An 18,559-nucleotide genomic window follows, 5' to 3' on the forward strand; every position below is an offset into this window, starting at 1 on the left:
ATGAATGCAAAGGCACTCACAGATTTGTTCTTGTGTGTGAACACCTATAATAAATTTGTGTAAAACTGAATGGTCACTATCTGCCAATTTACCTCATTTTAGAAACAAAATCTGTTTATATAGTCTATGGTCCTGAGAATAACTGTATTCTACTCCTAAGCAACATTTTTTAATATACCAGGCATATTTTAAGGCATTCTGAAGTAACAGGAATTAAAGGTGAAGGAGAACATTCTGCTAAGCATTTTATTTGCATCTTTTCTTAGCTGAGTTCTCTAGAAAAGATACAATTTGCCTTTTGATAGTTTTTTTCCTATACTTTTCTAGTTAACAGAAATCTTAGAATAATATACCTCTAGTCATTATTTTCAGGAAAAAAGGTAATTAGAACAAAGTATGACCTGTGAAATGAAACAAAAGATGAAGATACTGAGACTTGTCATTATGTTCTATACTATGCAGTATAGGTGCTGAAAAAAAGAAATTGAAGAATGGCATGAGATAAACTAATTTGCAAAGTATAGCACTTTTAATTTAACCCTAACTTAACACTAACTCCCCACCAAATTGACCTGCGCCAGTCTCAATTTTCTAGTTTGATTGAAAGAAAAATAGTATCAGCTTTCATGATTGGTTAGGGAAGAGTACGACACTAAATACATTTATTAATATAATAAAAATATTTTTAGTGATTTCTAGAATAATACCCAGCTATGTTTAAACTTATTTAGACGCTGAATTCACGTTAATCTTTTTTTATTTTTTAAACAGCGGGATAGGTTCTGAGGGTGATTATGGCTGATCTTCTAAATTCCATAAGAATATGAATAGAAAAGAAGGACTGGCTGAAAGGAAAAAAGTAGAAAAATGAGACACTGGTTATACTTTCGTTCTCTGTTCAGCTATTAGAATTTAATTACTGATATTAGTAAGAACAACTTTGGACTTCAGTAATCAAAAATTTAATATAGAGATATACATAACTATGTATGGTATATAAGCAAAAATAAGCTGAGAAACCAGAGAATTGCCATATCACTATTATTTTTCATTCTATCCTTTATAACAAAATGATAACAGCAATATGAATGAAATGTATAGCAATAATCTTGGGAGAAGTAAATCAGGGTGAGGATTCACAGGAACTTTTTAAAAAGCTTTCAGAATGGAAAGTCAGGGATAAATAGAGCCAGAATTATTTACAGTAAACCCTTGATTTTTCAGATCTCAATTTAACAGACTTCAGATTTAATAGATAGAGTTTCTAGTCTGTATGTCATATGTGAAAATTAACACCCTGCTAATTTCAGAATGCTTTTAACTAAGATTTGATTATAATTAAATCAACAGGTTATTTTTCTGTTATTAATTCACAGTTATTTTAAACAAATTTTAGCCTACACTAGTAATTTCACTGACATAAATAAATATTACATATCTATAACTATAGTGTACATATTTAATCCAAGAGTCACTGCTTGTAAACAATGTTCAGAGAATGATTAGCACGTGATCACACCACACTGTGAGAGGTAAATGGTTCTGTTGTCTCCTGTGGGCACTTTCTGCAGCAGTTTTAACTCCCATGTCCCAGCTGTATGCATTTGTTTACTTGGGTGACTGGTGAATGCAAATATTTCCTAGACCTATTCAGTATAAATTTAAAATTACAGTAATAGAAAACTTTTCTGTGAAATTAAACTTTTCATATAAGCTTAATTTAAATTACACAAATATGTCTACATAAGTAAAAACAGGTATAACTTGTCAATTTTTTAACATAAGCATTCAGAAAACCAACTTTATTACATAAGGGACTTTTGGCTTTACTGGACACCTGTCATCTGAATTAGTCTGTTATATTGAGGTTTGACTGTACTATAATAATTTAGCTTTTCTTCTGCCATATTTATTTCATATACCATCTTAGAGATTCACTTCCACTTATCCTGAGAAGATACATTCAGTACAAGAGCCAAGCATTCTGAGTCTGAACTATTGGTCACAAAAATACTATTTTTACCTATGATTATATGACATATATACAGTATTGAGTGGCTATACGGTATTGTTCTTCTTGAAAGTGTTATCTTGAGTAAATTAACCTTTATCTCAAGTATTTGTAAGATGTTACATGATGATGTTCCTGGTGAAGATGCTTACTTTTTTATTTTTAAACAAAAAAAATCTTAGTTAATCCCAAAGAATCTGACTTGAGAAAAGTCTATTAATTCAGAAAAAAAAGTCTACTTGCCAGAATACCTATGATAACACTCTAACATCGATCATTTTCCTTCACAACTGAAACTGAAACATAAAGGCTCTATCACTTGGATCCAGCCCATAATTTATAATCCTGCTGACACATCCAACAAGGGGCAGAAGATATGGTCAATAGAAAAGCTCCAAATGAAGTCTCATGAAAAGATCCTCAGAAAATTATATAATTGTATAAGAAACAGATTTTGCAAAGAAAGTTTTTATTTTGTAACAAAGCCAGAATGTTCTTAAATCAACCTCAATGTTAGTGTGGCTTAAGGGTCCTCTGCTCTGCCAATTTAATCTTTATTGCATAAACATGAGCATGAAGCTGCAGCTAGGAAAGAGGGGAAAAAGAGACAGAAAGTAAAAAAGATGGAGGTGAGAGGACAAACCAATCAGATTTGGAATTACCAGTCAGCAGAAGTTTAGGGGGAAAAAAAATCACCAAGTGAAATCGTACATTTACTCTGAGAGAGTATCCTTTCACATTGCCTTCTAGGTGATCTCTGAGCTCATCCAGCTTTCGATGGAGCTACATGTAAACATCAGAAAATGAATTGAAAAAGCAACTTGTTCTCTTTTCAGTTTTCCTTTTAAAAATAAGATCATAGCATTATACATTTCTCACTGCCTTTGGCAAACATTTCAATACATCAGAGATTTTTGTGTAACACAAGAATACATGCTCAATAAACCAGTGACTAGGAAGCCAACATTTTAATTATTGCATCTTATCTCCCCAAAGCATTAGAGAAAATGAATACTGTAACTATCCTTATAATCTCCTAGAGACTCACTTATAATTTTTCTATTTGGTAGAAATATAAAGTAAATATGTTTAAAAATTATGAAATTTGCCTTTCTTTCCCAAACACATTTTTTGATTTAAGGCTGCATCCACAGTAAGGTAAACTGACTGACCCTAAAATGTATCTTTTGTTCTTATACATAATGTGTGTATATACATAATCATATTGTATATACACTTAAAAAAATAAACATACAATTATAACTTGAAGTTCTATACACCCAAAAGCTGAACGCGGAGATAATTAAACACACACGCACTCGCACACACAATCCAGTTTATAGCAGATGGTGCTGCAGTTATAGATGCCATTTGATCTTTATTTCACTATCGGTAATTTCTAAAAAGTTATGTTGCTCTGCATCTTTTTGCTTGAGTCTGAGTCATAATCCATAGTTTAAACAATTATGGATTTACCTTTCCTTAAAGACAAAGGTAAAATATGATACCTCACAGTAGACAGTGAGGAATGCTACTGATATATAATCAGGATACATAAACTCATATATTTCTGACTGAAAGTTTTAACTTGCCTCATTTTTGAAATAGGAATTTAATCAACACTTCCTATCCCCTCTGATTATCCTTAGTGAAACAACATTTAAAAAATGCTACCCAGTATATAGCAGTGTTAGAGAACAGAGAGGATGGCTTATCTGGAATAAAGGACACAAACATACAGACACACCTTCATCCATGTGCAATCATATGTGTGGCACACACACAAATAAACAAACAGACACAAAAAAAGTAAAATTAAGAAGGCAGAAGAGGCAAGGAGAGGAAAGAGTGCAGAAATTAGTGCTTCATAAATTATTAAATGGAAATAAATTGAAGGTGTGTAAAATTTTGAAATGACTTAATATTAGGCCTCAAGGCAGTTAATTGAATTTTGGGACATCCCAGTGCAGTGAATTATCTGTTATTTTGATTAATTTAACAGTTACTACTGTTGTAAGAACAAATGAGACTGAGATACAATAAGTAGTTAATCTGGGAGGAGATTCCTCTGTATATTTTAAAAACTCAAATTTTAATCTTGCATTTATGGTGGCAGCATTAAAAGTTATCAATGTAACTGTTATCTATGTCTGTGTTTCTTAAGAGTGATAACTTGTTTATGTTTTCATTGTGATTAAATGTTAAGTACACAAGATATTTAACAACTAGCAAATGGGACCATCAGATCAGATATATTTAAGTGGTATATTAGCAGATCACATACGCAAATGGGCAAACATTAGATATATATTGTTTCTGTTGATTGTTATATGAATTTTTAACTTAAAAAATAAAGGGGATTAAAAGTGCTTAAATGCTGTTAGCTATATGTGAACCCATTATACTAGCATCACATGAATTTCTTTTCTAATTCTTAAGTTTTTTATATATATATAAAATATATGTTATTAATTCATAATAATTTTTCTGGAATAAACTACAAATGGTAGTAACACTAAAATAATATTTAATTACTTTTTACAAAAAATGTAAAAAGGGGAGATAATATTCTGAAAATAAATATTAGTTCTCTGTGTAACAGGAACTTATTAACACAAAGTGACATCAGTCAGAGGAACGGTTTACTCTAAAACCCCAAATTATAGGCACCTGGAATGAGGCAGTTGCCCTTTTTCTTGTTTGTGGTGCCATTCAAAGCTAGTTATTTGGCAGCTTGCCTTCAGCTGGTTGCTCTATGTGTAGCTGAAACAAACAAAAAATATGACCCAACAGCCAATAAAAATATTAAAATAAAAAAAATGGGATGGTGAAAAATGGAAAAAGCCCCCTTCCTCCCACCACCCACCAAAAAGGAAGAAGTGTAGGCTATAGACAAAATCTTGCCAAAAAACGTTAGAAACATATTTACTTTGAGGGATCCAACTCTACTAGCAACTCCTTTGCTTTCATCCGGCCGTCTAATTTGCTACAATGAGGGAAGATGGGTAAAAAAGACAGAATAAAGAAAAAGTGAACTTAAAAATTTTTCTACGCATTAGTAAGTAATACATGCAAAAACATCAATTGACTCTGAGGTACCTCTTAGGAGGTCATGGAGTTAACTAACCCAGAGGCCATATGACATGCTCTGCAAATAGGCTGGTCACTAGAATTCAATCATTGTTATGGCACTATTCCTGAGATGAAGAAATGGGCACTTACTTTCAGTTACCTTGGGGGTTTCTGATGAAGCAGAATCTGTAGTAGTGTTACATTTGCACTTGGTTTACGAAAAACAAAGGATTACAAATATACCTATGCATAGAACTTTGTCTCTTTCCGTGTTTTAGTGTCTATTCCACTGTAATATCAGAAAACATCAATGATTAGAAACATAAGTGTTCCCCAAGTGGAAAGATCAGTCCTGACAAGCATCATTCTTGATAGGTGACAGAGTGAAGCTCCTCTGCTTGCTGACCCAAGCATTGAGGTTGTTCAGCTGTCACTGAGATTCCCAATTAAACAATTGTGCTGCCCAAACAGAAAATTTTAATGCCAGACCAATGTCAGATATAGTTGCTCCCTCAAAGCTTTATTTCAGTTGAATTTTCCTCTTAGGTAAGACAGGGGCAAAAAGAGCTGCAATTTAAAAACCTTGCTTTATATCACTTCATAAATGAGAAAAAGAAGGTTCTTAACACAAAGTGTTCTATCAGATGAGGTATAAACTAGAAATTCCTTTGCTTTTTAACAGAGCTGTAACAACAACTAATATTTTGTTTAAAGAGGAAGATGAAAAAAAAGGAGAGGAGAAGGGGAAAGAAGCTTCAGATCAGAGGACTTCCCACATGTGCAGAATGATGGCCTCCATTCAGACCAGCATAGGTCAAGTTAGCTCTGGTGCTTCCGCTTGTATTAAGGAACAGTAAAGAAGTATCACATGATGCCAAATCCTGAGTGTTAAAGTCCCCTGGAAAGCAAAGAAACCTGACCATGCTAGAAAACTATATATGGCACACTGTAGATTGTCTTTCTTATCCCTTTTAGGAAATCTCTGATAGTATATATGGAAACTGCTTAAAAAAATACTTAGAATTGAATTTTCATTTTGAATAAAAAGCATCTTGGCACATAAGAATTGTGTCAACTTCTGGTTTTACTCAATATAGTTTTTACTAATTCTTTTACTAAATTTATGCCCAAAAGATAATCACCAATTCTCATTCTTTGTCAAACAGAATTCTCAAATTTAGAAACAATGAAAACTAATTAGAATGGCTACCCTCTACAAGACAGGGCCTCTGGGTAGACAGTGAGTTCCTAATACCTAGCTATTCTCTTGTGCTATTTTCTTTGACCTCAGAGAACATCTTTATATCAAATCTGTTTGCCATTTTAAATGGAGAATCACAATATCTTGATTACAAAGATAAACTATGTAGTTTCCAATAAAAATATAGTCTAGTGTCTCATGCTGCTTTCTGAAAACTTTCAGAAACTGTAAAGACTTTCAGCAACTTTTCACTAACAAAGTGAACACCATTTTCTACATTTAAAAAAATTTATAGAATGCTTAAAATTACATCCAGTCCAGCAACATAAGGTATCTTCTTCAAGGTTACATAGAATATTAGTGACAAATCAAGGAACAATGTCCACAGTTCCTAATTTCTAGTTTAAAGCTGTATTCCCTTAATAGGCCTGGAAATAAATGGGTTGGACAAAAATGGATGCTTATAAGAGGATATAGATCTGTGTGTGTGTGTGTGTGTGTGTATACACACACACACACACACACACATATATCTGTCTCTCCATCTACAGGAGAAATTTTGTTATTATATTTATTTATGAAAGAAATTTTTCCTTAACCATTTCAGTTCCAATTGCAAGTGCAAGTACAGAAACTTAAAGAATAAATTATAAGAGAGAAAAAGATAGTCACCACTGAACACTAAACATACAAAAAGAGACTATAATACTAATTTAAAGAAAAACTTTTGTAGCAGACAGCTCATTTGTCAATGCTTGATATCAATTTTCTGCATATAAATCGGACTTTGCAAATTGAAACTTTAGAAAACTAGTGTGGCTATCGAAGTCAGAAGTATGTGATTTTTTGTGTGTGGCTCCTGAAACAGGTAATAATTCCAAATACTGAAAATCTTCAAAGATAATCCAAAAACGATTTGTCTCAAAAACTAAAATTTGAGAAATAGAGAAAAGTCAAATGAATAGATTTTAAAATGCAATGCTCTCATTTATTCTAGCCAGTCCTTAATCATCAATTATGATGGAGTAGAATAAATAAAATAAATCACAAAATATTAGCATCTGAATAAGATGAATTAATTTAGTTTTCATGATAACCATAAGAGCCTCACATGTTAGCTAATTTTATTCATATTTTTCTGTGAGGCTAAATGTTCTCTATCAGTAACTAAGAGAGCTTAAACTGCAAATGTTACTGTTACATATAGGATCATTGCAATATTAATGAAGTTTGAGAATTGGATGTAAAGAATTGTAGGGGTTATGAGTTGGTTGAAATTATTAGTTTATTACATATATTGAAAATTAAAATGTTAACTGAAAAACAAAATATGTTATCACTAATAATTTTTCTACCCTTTAACAAGCATTTCACTGAGACTGAAAAGATATAAACCAGAGGATCAAAACCATTTCAATATTCTATTCAGCCTCACAGCTAGAATATTTAACAAAATATTCATTAAAAAACAGTCTGAAAATATTGCACTGTATTACTTCTTTTGCAACATTCTGGGAATCTTTCTTCAGGGATTAATTACTGGGGAATCTATCCTTAGGGATTAATTACCAGTATGTGGCCTACAAAGCAGTGAAATCACTCTTGTTTGTAGTCACCTTTTTAATAAAAGTTTGGGTTCTAGAAATATGCAAGAAATACACTGCCTGGAAGCTAATACAATATGGGTTGTTGATTCCCTTTGTTTTAGCCCAATTCTTCAAAACTGAGCTCAGTGTAAGATCATTTCAACTGCTAACAAGGTAAAAAATTATCCCATCCCACACTCTCTTGTCAATAATAAGTAGTTGTGTTATGTTTTTATTGAAGCAAAGATATAGATTTTGGAGTAGAAAGCCAACTTTATATTAATTTTTTTAAAAACATGAAATTTCAAAGAAAGTTTAGGCTTGTAAAAGCCACATCAAGGTGAGTGCCTTTATCACTGGGTGTATGCATTCAGATTTCTCTTTAGTATAAGATCCTTGCTGAAAATTTTAAGAAAAAGGTTGTATATTTTGTGTGTCTGTTCTACTGACAAGAGAACTCAGGTCTAGAGAGGTTCAGTGGCTTTCTGCAAAACTATAAATTAAGAAAAAAAGTGCAGCTGGTATTAAATTCTCTGAATCTCAGGTCTTTTCATTAAATTTAGACTCTCACCTATGAAATGACTAGATCTTCCCTCCTTGTCCCCTGACATATTTTCTATTGATTTAGATTAAGATTATGTAGATTAAACAACCTTTTCTGTTCATTTACTTGCGCTAGGGGCTGAACACTATTTTATTTTTAGAATTACCTAATTAACTCCTAATTACCCAGAGAAACAAACATTTTTAATGCTATTTTACTATACCACTTTTTTTTAAAGTATGGATATCAATGACAGGAAATAAAACTGTTTTCTTATAAACTATTTATCTTCCAACCAATGCCACTCAAAGTATATTAGTATAGCCATAGATTGTTTCTGGTAGTTATGATTTAGAGGCGGATATTTTTAAAAAAGTTTTAAATAAAACCTCAAAATTTAAACAAACTTCTATAAATAAAAAATACTTTTTAGGAACTGGTTAATATTTCAATTCACTCTATGTTAGCCATTTCAATATAACTGGCACTTCACTATAAAATAATTCTGTTTTAGTTGTGATTTATTAAGGCAAAATGAAATAAAATATTTGATGTACTATGCACTAAAATATTCATTGAATATGTTTCTGAATTACTGTGTGTTTTGTCTTTAAAGAAAGTAGAATGAGTAGGGAGAGGAGATAATCCTGTAGTTTTGGGTAAGAAAATACATGACCAATTTTAGAATATATATCATTTTAAAATATAAAGATCAAGAGAATAGTTCAGCTTGGGATATGCTCTTCATTAAAATCATAAATGAAACATGGCCAGTTAATTTTACAGGTTTAAATCATGGCTCTAATAAATTCTACTGCGGAAATAATGATGGCACAGGTTATTTTTGTTGATCTGCTTTTGCACAAGACATGCCTCAAACCATTATAAAGAAGTTTACAGGTATCAAAAATTTCTCATAAAAATTAAAGCTAGTATTCTTAATTTCACTATTCCTTGTATTTCTACAGTTCTCACTTTCCTATCTTCCTATAACTTGAACAAACCCTAGTGGATACCAACAGAAATCATTATTTCACTTAACAGAACCAAGCTTGACCTAAATGAGAAAGCTCTTAAATGAATTTAGAACTTTTCAGTTGATAATCTCTAACTTTATATAGTAACATGGAATGCAAAGCCTGAATAAATAAATGTAAATTATTTTACATTAATTGGATATTATTATAATATGAGAGAGAAGGGCTAAACAGAATGGTAATATTTATTCAGTCAGTGCAGAAACTTATTTTGAAGGAACAGATTTATAGACCTACAAGGAACTTTAGAGGCTACTTAATTTAATGCTACAATGTTATATAGAAACTGAGGTCTATTTAAAAAATGTTACCATACTCAATGTTAAGTTTTCCAACAACTGTGATCCATAATTTTTAAATGTCTACCAGTAAATAAGTCAAATGCAAATGCTAAAAACTGCTTTTAATTGAATATCATTAAATTGAATCCATCAAGATGCAGAAATGATCTCTTCCTGCTATCTATATAAATTATATGAATCAATGACCTAAAAGTTCTGTATATACTTTAAATGGAGGTAGAATTAATATAGTTGCTAGGTTTAATTAAGAGAAAACTGTAGCCCTGGTCCGTGTGGCTTAGTTGGGCGTCATCCCATGCACCTAAAGGTTGCTGGTTTGATTCCCAGTCAGGGTACATGCCTGGGTTTTGAGCTTGATCCCCAGTAGGGGGCATGCAGGACGCAGCCAATCAATATTTCACTCTCACATTGGCGCTTCTCTCTCTCTCTTAAAATCAATAAACATTTAACTTCCAGAAGATCATTATATCATTATTTTTAAAACTGAAATAGCAAACAACTGAAATATCCATAATAGGGGCTGCTGAATAAACTATGCTACACCCACAAATTAGAATAGCAAACAATAATCAATAATAATGTTGTATAAAATTATTTAAAAACATGTAAGATGTTCATATTACTAAATGAATGAGATAGGTTAAAATATTTTAGTTTAATAATAATAGCTAACATTTTAGTGAGCATTACTTGTATTTCAAACTTTGTGATAAGTGATTTATATAAATTTTAAAATTTAAATCTTATAATAACCCTATGAGGCAAATCGTATTATTATTTTTCATTTTACAGATGAGATAATTATGGCTACAGAGGTGAAGTAACTTTCTGAAGGCCACATACCTAGTAGTGATTAAGCTGAGATTCATCACCAGACCTGTCAGACTCCAGAATCTAAGCTCTTAGTCACTGCCTTCCCATTATGATCCATTTATATAAAATATTTATATAAAATGTGCAGAAAAAATAACAGAATGATATACAACAAACATTTAACAGTCATTTATTAAGTGTAGTCTTAGAGGAACTCTTTTTTCCCCCTTATATAAATTTTCTAAAATGAGAAGGTATATTACTTTTTTTAAAAAGAATAAAAGAAGAACCTAGCCACTTACAGATTGTCTAAGCTATAAAACTGAACTCTACAGCTAATAATTTCTGGTTAGCTATATCTTCTCAGGCTAACTAATTAAATGTCATTTGCAAGTTCAGATTTCAGAGTGGCAATTGCACATTTCACAGTTAAGTTATACTTAGCTTCAATGATGAATATAATTCTGTGAACATTAAATAATTAGGAAAGGATGTAGGTAATTTCATTTTCAATTATCATTATATATAAAGACAGAGGGGACACTAAATCAGATGAACAAAATCAATGTAAAATCCTGTATATTACACAGAATGTCATAGAACAACCATTTAAAATGATCTGTTGCCCTGGCAGGTGTGGCTCAGTTGGCTGAGCATCGTCCTGTGTGCCAAAAGGTGGCAGGTTCAGTTCCTAGTCAGGGCACATACCCAGGTTGCAGGTTTGATCCCCAGTTGGGGAGCATGTGGGAGGCAACAGATACAAGTTTTTCTCTCACATCGATGTTTCTCTCTCTCCTTTCCTCTCTCTAAAAATCAATACAAAGACATTATTTAAAAAATGATTTGTAAACTCAAAATTAATAGTTAAAATATATTGCTATTATCTAATTTCAGTTTTATCAAAATACGAAATACTTTACTATACTGGGTAGTGCCTTTCTCATTGCAAAAGTATATAAGAGAACCATCTTTTATTTGAAGTCTTAAAAACCTGTTGTGCTATCAAACCACAATAACTAGCAAAATGAACATGTTGTTATAAAGGAGGAGAAACTAAACAATAATGAACAAAGGTAGACATCAGTTACTCAAAAGTCAAAAGGAGCCAGTCATTTAATGCAAATGAGTAAAATAGCCTGAAAGGTATAAAGAATGTCAGCTAAGTATCGATATATACATCCAGTGCTGGCCCAGTAATGTTGATCTTATTTTTTTAGGAAAAGCTGAAAATTTTTATATTTATTTAAAGCTCACCAATGTTTATATTTATTTAAAAGCTTACCAATTTTAAAAGAGCTACCCTCAATTATATCTCTAATAAAATTATCTTCCAACAACTTGGTTATAACTTAAAAGAGGGCTCTCTGTATCTATTAGTAGACAAGATATCCTGGGGAAACATTAGTTGCTATCCAAATGCAGAAATAGTATCATTTTGGAAAATAGTAGAGTTAGCTGAAAACTCAATTTCTGGTTTTATATCTTTAAAATGCATTGCAAAGCCTTCTCTTGTTTTGAATTAGGGAGGAGAAATTCTATTCCCTGCCCTAGAATGAATTGAAATCACAGAGTTAGGGTGAATCTTATAATGCTTAAGCACGGTATGGGTGGTTGTTTACATAAAGGATAAGATCTCTACTCTGAAAATACCATTGTCTCACTGGAAAAACAAGATTCAAAATACATAATTTTGACCCAGGATATTTTCAAGAAACTTCAGCCAGTCTGCTCATTTGATTACACACATGGTGGTTCTTTAAGCGTGATCCCCAATCCCATGAGGGTCCCCGAGACTCTTGCAGGAGTCCAAAGGCCAAATTATTTCAATAATAGTACTATGACATTCACCTCTTTCACTATGTTGACATTTTCAATAATGGTACAAAAGCAATGGTGGGTTGGCACCTTAGTGCAAAATGGTGGTGGATCCAAACGTATGAATAGTCACTGTATTATTCACTACCATGTACTAATAGTTATAACAACCTAATAGTTTCAAAAAAGAAAAGCTAGTTTCATTTAACATTATCCTCAATGAAACAGTAAACCCTAAACCCTAATTTAACTTAATTTACATTTGTCCCTTGAGTGTGGCAAAATGAAAAGTGCCAATACATACTCCTGCTCCATACCAAATGATGATGACTGTTTCAAGGAAAAGTACTTAAGCAGTTGTTTGAGGTGCAAGCTGAACTAACCAGGTTTTAAAGAGAATACAATTTTTACTTGAAAGAATGAAAGAATATTGACAAACTATGATTCAGACTTAGATATCTGGTAGACATTTTCTTGAAAATGAATGAACTGAGCCTGTCAATTGCAAAAAAACAGACAGGAATTGTTTTGCCAAAGATAAAATTCTAGCTTTTAAGCATAAATCAGAACTGTGGGAAACATGTAATACTGTGAGTTTGAGAGCTTCCAATGCTTCAAAGTCTTTTTTGATGAGCTTGGTGGTTATATTAATGAAAATGTTTTTAAAATATAATACATTGAAATGTGTCAACACTTGGAAGAACATATTTTTCAAGGTACCGAGAAATGTGTTCCAAAATCATGCCTGGGTACAAATCCATTCAAAGTTCAAGACAGACCAATGGATTTTAATATATCAGAGTATGAAATGGTCCTGACAGGGTTTTCTATTACACACTTACACTAACTTTTAATAGACTATCAATTGTAAATTTTTGGTGTACTTTCAAAGAATATCCACAATTATCTGAAAATGCCATTAAAATAGTCCTTCTTTTTCTAACTGCATAACCGTTCATATCCTTCAACCAAAACAATGTATCACAAAAGATGAATACAAAAGCATATGTGAGAATTGGCTGTCTTCTATTAAACCAAATACTGAAATACATTTAAAAAAATGTAAAACAATGCCATCCTTTTCAGTAGATTTATTTTTAACAAAAGCGTTTGAGATCCTTAATAATTTTTAAATGTATGAAGGAGTCCTGAGACCATTATGTTTGAGAACTGCTAAATGTGACAAATAGTCTTGATATTATTGCTCAATACTCATCAGATGCGGCAATTAATGTTGCACAAAAGAACTTACATTTTTATGTTTCGAGAATATACTTTTGATGTCACTAATTCAGAGTTTTCTAACCTTTTTTGGCATTTGGTGACTCTACATGTAGAACCCATATTTCTATAATGTCATTTACAGCTGAATAGATGTTGCTATACCAATATTGATATAATTTCAAGCAAAAGCAAAGAAACTTAATGTTTAGTATAATTTTGTTGATTTTGTTTATGCTCTTATAAGTACTAGAAAATAATTTGCAGGACCTAGTTAGCACCATGATCTAGGCTAGAATTTTAGCAACTATATGAGATTCTCCAGAGACCTGAGAACCTCAGGTTTAGAATCAATGAACTAGCCATATCACATAATTGATGTGGTGTTCACAAAGGAAAGTGGCGATAATATGGAATAGTTAGTAAAAACTAACATCATTAAGAAAAAATCTCAGAGGGAATATTATCCTGATACTGGATTAATAATGCCATTTTTATATGTAAAGGAAATCACATTGTCTTCTAGACAGATTTAATCATTAAAAACTGTGAGTTAAGAAAATATTTATTCTTTACCCACAGTAATCTAAATTCTTACGTTCAAAGGATAACAGAATCCTATAATGAATTAATAATTACGCATTTTGTTTGAATATAATATTAGACAGTGTACAAATGAACACACTGTTCATGGAAAGGTATTTTAATACATATACTTTTTAATCATTTTATAAACTTAAGTTCAGTTAGACAGGTAGTGTTTATATTTTTGTCCCATGAGGACAAAAAACTAACTTGCAGGTAAGTCTGGCACAAAATTCCGTTCTAACCTTTAAGGTACAAGAGAATATGTGACAATTGACTACATTTATTTTTTTAAAGTCAAACTTCAGATGCTTAGGGAATAAAAGAATAATTGAATTGGTCCCTAAAAATATTCTCTATTAATAGCATATATAGGGAATAATAAATTGACTGAATGTTTAGATTTTTTTTCTTTTTTGCTATGGTCATGATTCTCTTCCTCAAGCCTCTTAATTTTTAATAAAGATGTTCCTGCCTTTCAAAATTGAAAACCAGCCTTCTTTAAGTTGTGATTCATGCTCACTTTAAAACAGAACTTATAAAAATAAATAAATAAATAAATAAATAAATAAATAAATAAATAAAATAGAATTTATCTTTTATATATTCTTCTAGTAAATCTTTTGGGGAGACTATCACCATTTTAGAACTTGAGTCCTCTACTTATTGTCCACTTGTTATTTTAATAGAATCTACACACCATTTGATTTTTTTGTCTTAGGCACTATTTTACTTAGGAAAATAATTAAAATCCCAAGTTTGTTCCTAACAGATACCTCAATGTATCATAAAGCAAGAAGAGTGGAAATCATTCATCATTTCAGTCAGATTTCATTAAAAGAAAATATCTCATAAAGAAAAGAAAGAACTTTTCCCCCCAATACAATAAAATAATGTCATGTCTGGCAATAAATATTTGCTGGAGACAATGCCTTTCAATTAAAACTTGCTTAGAAGTTAACTATATTTTAATTAAAAACAAAACAAAAATATGGTAACTCATACTTTTGTTCATTAGATTGTGATGAGGGTATAAAAAGTGAAATCCAAAGTTGGTATAGATTTCAGAGGTTTTGTTCTCACTAGATTTCATAGGTTTTATTCTCACTATAGCTGGAGAATCTTAAAGGATCAAAGCACAATCTAGGATATTATATTGCCATGAACATATAAAATGTGAACCCAAAATAATGTTTAGTGTTCTATTTGTTGACATAAGAGAAACAGATGCACACATGCAAATGGACAGAAAGTCTTTCAGCTTAAATATTGCCCAGTAATAAAAAACTACAGAGGGAAAGGTTTGAGCTGTTAGCTTTGAATCCTAATTTGGTTACTTAACCCTTTTCTGTTTTCACAAAGACTAGGTTAAGTTCTTCTAATGGTAATTTCCAGATTATTCTGCATTTCTGATGACAAATCATAGCACTTATACTTCATTATAATCTGTAGTTGCCTGTTTTATCTATTTGTAAAAGCAAGAACAATGTTTACTTGCTCACTACTCCTCTCTTAGCACCAGGCAAAGACTAATTTAATAAATTAATAAACCCTGTTGGGGAGGCAAGGATTATTAGTTTTACCACAGACATGAAGCTCAGAAAAGCTGAGCAACTTGTTTAATGTAGTGTGGTTATTAAGTAGAGAACCCAGCAACTGAATCCAAGTCTTCCATTATCAGGTCATGTGCTCTTTCTAGTGCTGACCATTGAAGACTGCATTGTACATCTAATGTAAAAAGAAGGATTTGCACATATATTCTGTACATGACAGACTGCCTACCTAATCTGAAACATAGATGAGGAATTTCTATGGAGTTTGGCCAACACTAATATGAACTAAATCATAAATCTCATAACCAAGATGCAGTAACAATAAAAATGTCAAACTCAACTTGTGTTCTAATTGTGTACTGGACATCATTCCTGGGCTGTCTTATACATATTTGAAATTGAACACACTGAGGACCAAAATGTATTAATTCTCCTTTCTTTTACCCTCAAAACCTGCTTCTTCTCTTTTATTCCTTAATATAGTTAATAACATCATCATTTACCCATATCCCAAATTAAAAACCTGACATTCTTTTTTACTTTTTCTCTGCCCTAAATTTTTATTTAAATTAAAATAAATAGTTCACCTAGAACAGAGTTAAGTGCTAAAACCAATGGTCTTGAAATATGATCAGTAGGCAAAGGCAAAAAAAAAAAGTTATTTAAAATAAAAAAGAACTGATATATAAAAATGAATTTTGAAGTCACTGAATTAGACTATTCACGTACTAACGAACTTTCTGTCTAAGAGCTCTTGATTGGTGATAACAGCCTGGTGAAAACTGCCTTTGAACTAGTCATTATTGCTGAATATAATTCTCAAAACCTCCACCCAGCACAAAAGCTTTTGTTTTGTTTTTATTTATCCTTCACATCCTTGGTGAAATGTTACTCCTTAGAGAGGTCTTCTCTGATCATTCCCTACTATTATTTTCTATCATTACAACTTTTTCATTTCTTCTTGCATGAATTTCAATTTATAATTATTAAGTTACTGTGAAATGATTAATAGAATTATTTGTTTATCTACCTATTTATTTTAATATGCCATTGCCTACAGTATAAACTCCACGAAGGAAGAGATCGTATCTCTCACTGATATAAAAGCGCATAATAAGTACATTTAATTTAGATTCAATCAAGCAGTCTTATAATTTAAGACATTTAATAGAAAGATTAGTTTGACTTTCTTCACTCCTTCAAGAAATCAATATTCAAACTGTTTTTTATTATATTAGTATTCTGATTCAAACATAACAGTTTAATTTAAAATTACACTAAGGCAATAATTTTATCTTTGAGTTATACATTTTGGTGCTGGAAAAAATTATTTTAAAGAAACAGAATCTTATTCCTGGATGGGAATATGAAAAAATTCCTAGGAAAAAAGTTATTAAAATACATTCCTTTATATGAATTCACTGTCAGTTTGAGCATCTAAGTGTTAACTAAGGAAAAAATATCAAGACAAGCCACTTGCTCTCCTAAAGTTCTGCAATAAGCAAATTAACTTAATAAATATCAACATTTTTATTTTTAGGATTTTTAAATCGCTTTAATAAATTTGGAAATACCAAGTGATTTTAAAAATTGGATTTAATATTCACTTTGTAATTAAAATGTAATTAAAAAGTTTTTAAAAAGGCTTAGGAACTAGTATGTGTAATTAAATTATGCTTAAAATATTTATGTTCACAGTATATTGTTAAGGGGAAAAATAAAATGCTGTGTCTTGGATGGTTCTGTATTCCCAAGATTTGGATCTTAACATTTGGTGAATGGCTAAACATTAATAGTGACCTTAACTTTCAGCTTTAATTATTTCCCAGACTTTATAAGTGATACAACTTGTACAATTAGAATTTAATTCAGTTGAACAAAAAATTATTTTGTTTAAAAAATTTTAAAGACATGGATGAGATTCATATATCCAATTTTAGTCTAGAGACCACAATGTTTTTATTCAGTTGAAGATGTAGCTGACTGGTATCCAAATAGTATTAACATACATTTTATGTCTAGAATGTTCTTATAATTTTTCTTCACCGAAGATTTAGGACCTCAGTGTTTTTAAACTATAAAATTAATACCAATTATTTTTGTTACAAGTCTAAAAACAAGGATATACAACACTAACACTCTGAAGACTTTGCTGAGAAGGTTGTACCACGGAATGTAAAAGCAACTGCACTACATATATCAAGAACTGCTTGAAATAGCTTTAGTTAAATCCAATTATAACATTAATAAATTCAGAGAAGTTGGAATTAAGGAAGACAGCTATATAAATCCTTAAATTTGATGACAGACAAAAATTTGAAAAATTATCTGCAGAACCCTAAAATAAATTCAGTGTATAGCCTGATATCTAACACCATACCCTATTAAGTAAGAAGAAATTTTACTCTTAACCTTTTGATGCCAATATTGGATGCATTCCATAGAAAACTAGATAGCACAAATGACTGACTTAACCAGGGAGGGGGCATTCCAGTCACAGCCATAATTAAGTTTGGCTACTTAATTTACCATATACATGAAGATGTTAGGCAGCAAATAAATGTCTAATACTTATTTTCCCCATACTTGGGAAAATTATAAAAAGTAAATACTAAGATACCTCTTCCCTCCCCCAAAGGTTGGCATTAAAACTTTCTTTCTAATTAATTTAGATGTGTTTCCAAATATTAGGCAGCAACATTCCAAGTTGAATATGTTTGAAAAAATTTGGAATGATACTAGAGCAGGGAGCTATACCCCAGCCTGGACAGGTTGAAAAAACACACCCTTTGGTAACATTATTTTATTTTGGCCAGAAA

The 18,559-nt window shown here is 31.2% G+C and overlaps 1 protein-coding gene across 2 annotated transcripts in view; it reads right to left on the reverse strand.

Annotated features, from left to right (window-relative positions):
* GPHN (gephyrin) overlaps positions 1-18,559 on the reverse strand; it is a 351,760-nt gene that overhangs the window by 137,566 nt on the left and 195,635 nt on the right. Inside the window, exons 10-11 of one of the 2 annotated variants that reach the window (XM_087819798.1) lie at positions 4,941-4,997; positions 2,723-2,794 (exon numbers count right to left, since the gene is read on the reverse strand). The exons of the other annotated variant lie outside the window; for it this stretch is intronic. Coding sequence (XP_087675924.1) covers positions 2,723-2,794; positions 4,941-4,997 — 129 coding nt within the window. The remainder of the gene's footprint in view (positions 1-2,722; positions 2,795-4,940; positions 4,998-18,559) is intronic. 2 annotated transcript variants of the gene reach the window in all.

This window comes from Miniopterus natalensis, chromosome 1 (genome assembly GCF_054644295.1).
Source record: "Miniopterus natalensis isolate mMinNat1 chromosome 1, mMinNat1.hap1, whole genome shotgun sequence".
In the NCBI taxonomy this organism is placed as follows: Eukaryota; Metazoa; Chordata; class Mammalia; order Chiroptera; family Miniopteridae; genus Miniopterus; species Miniopterus natalensis.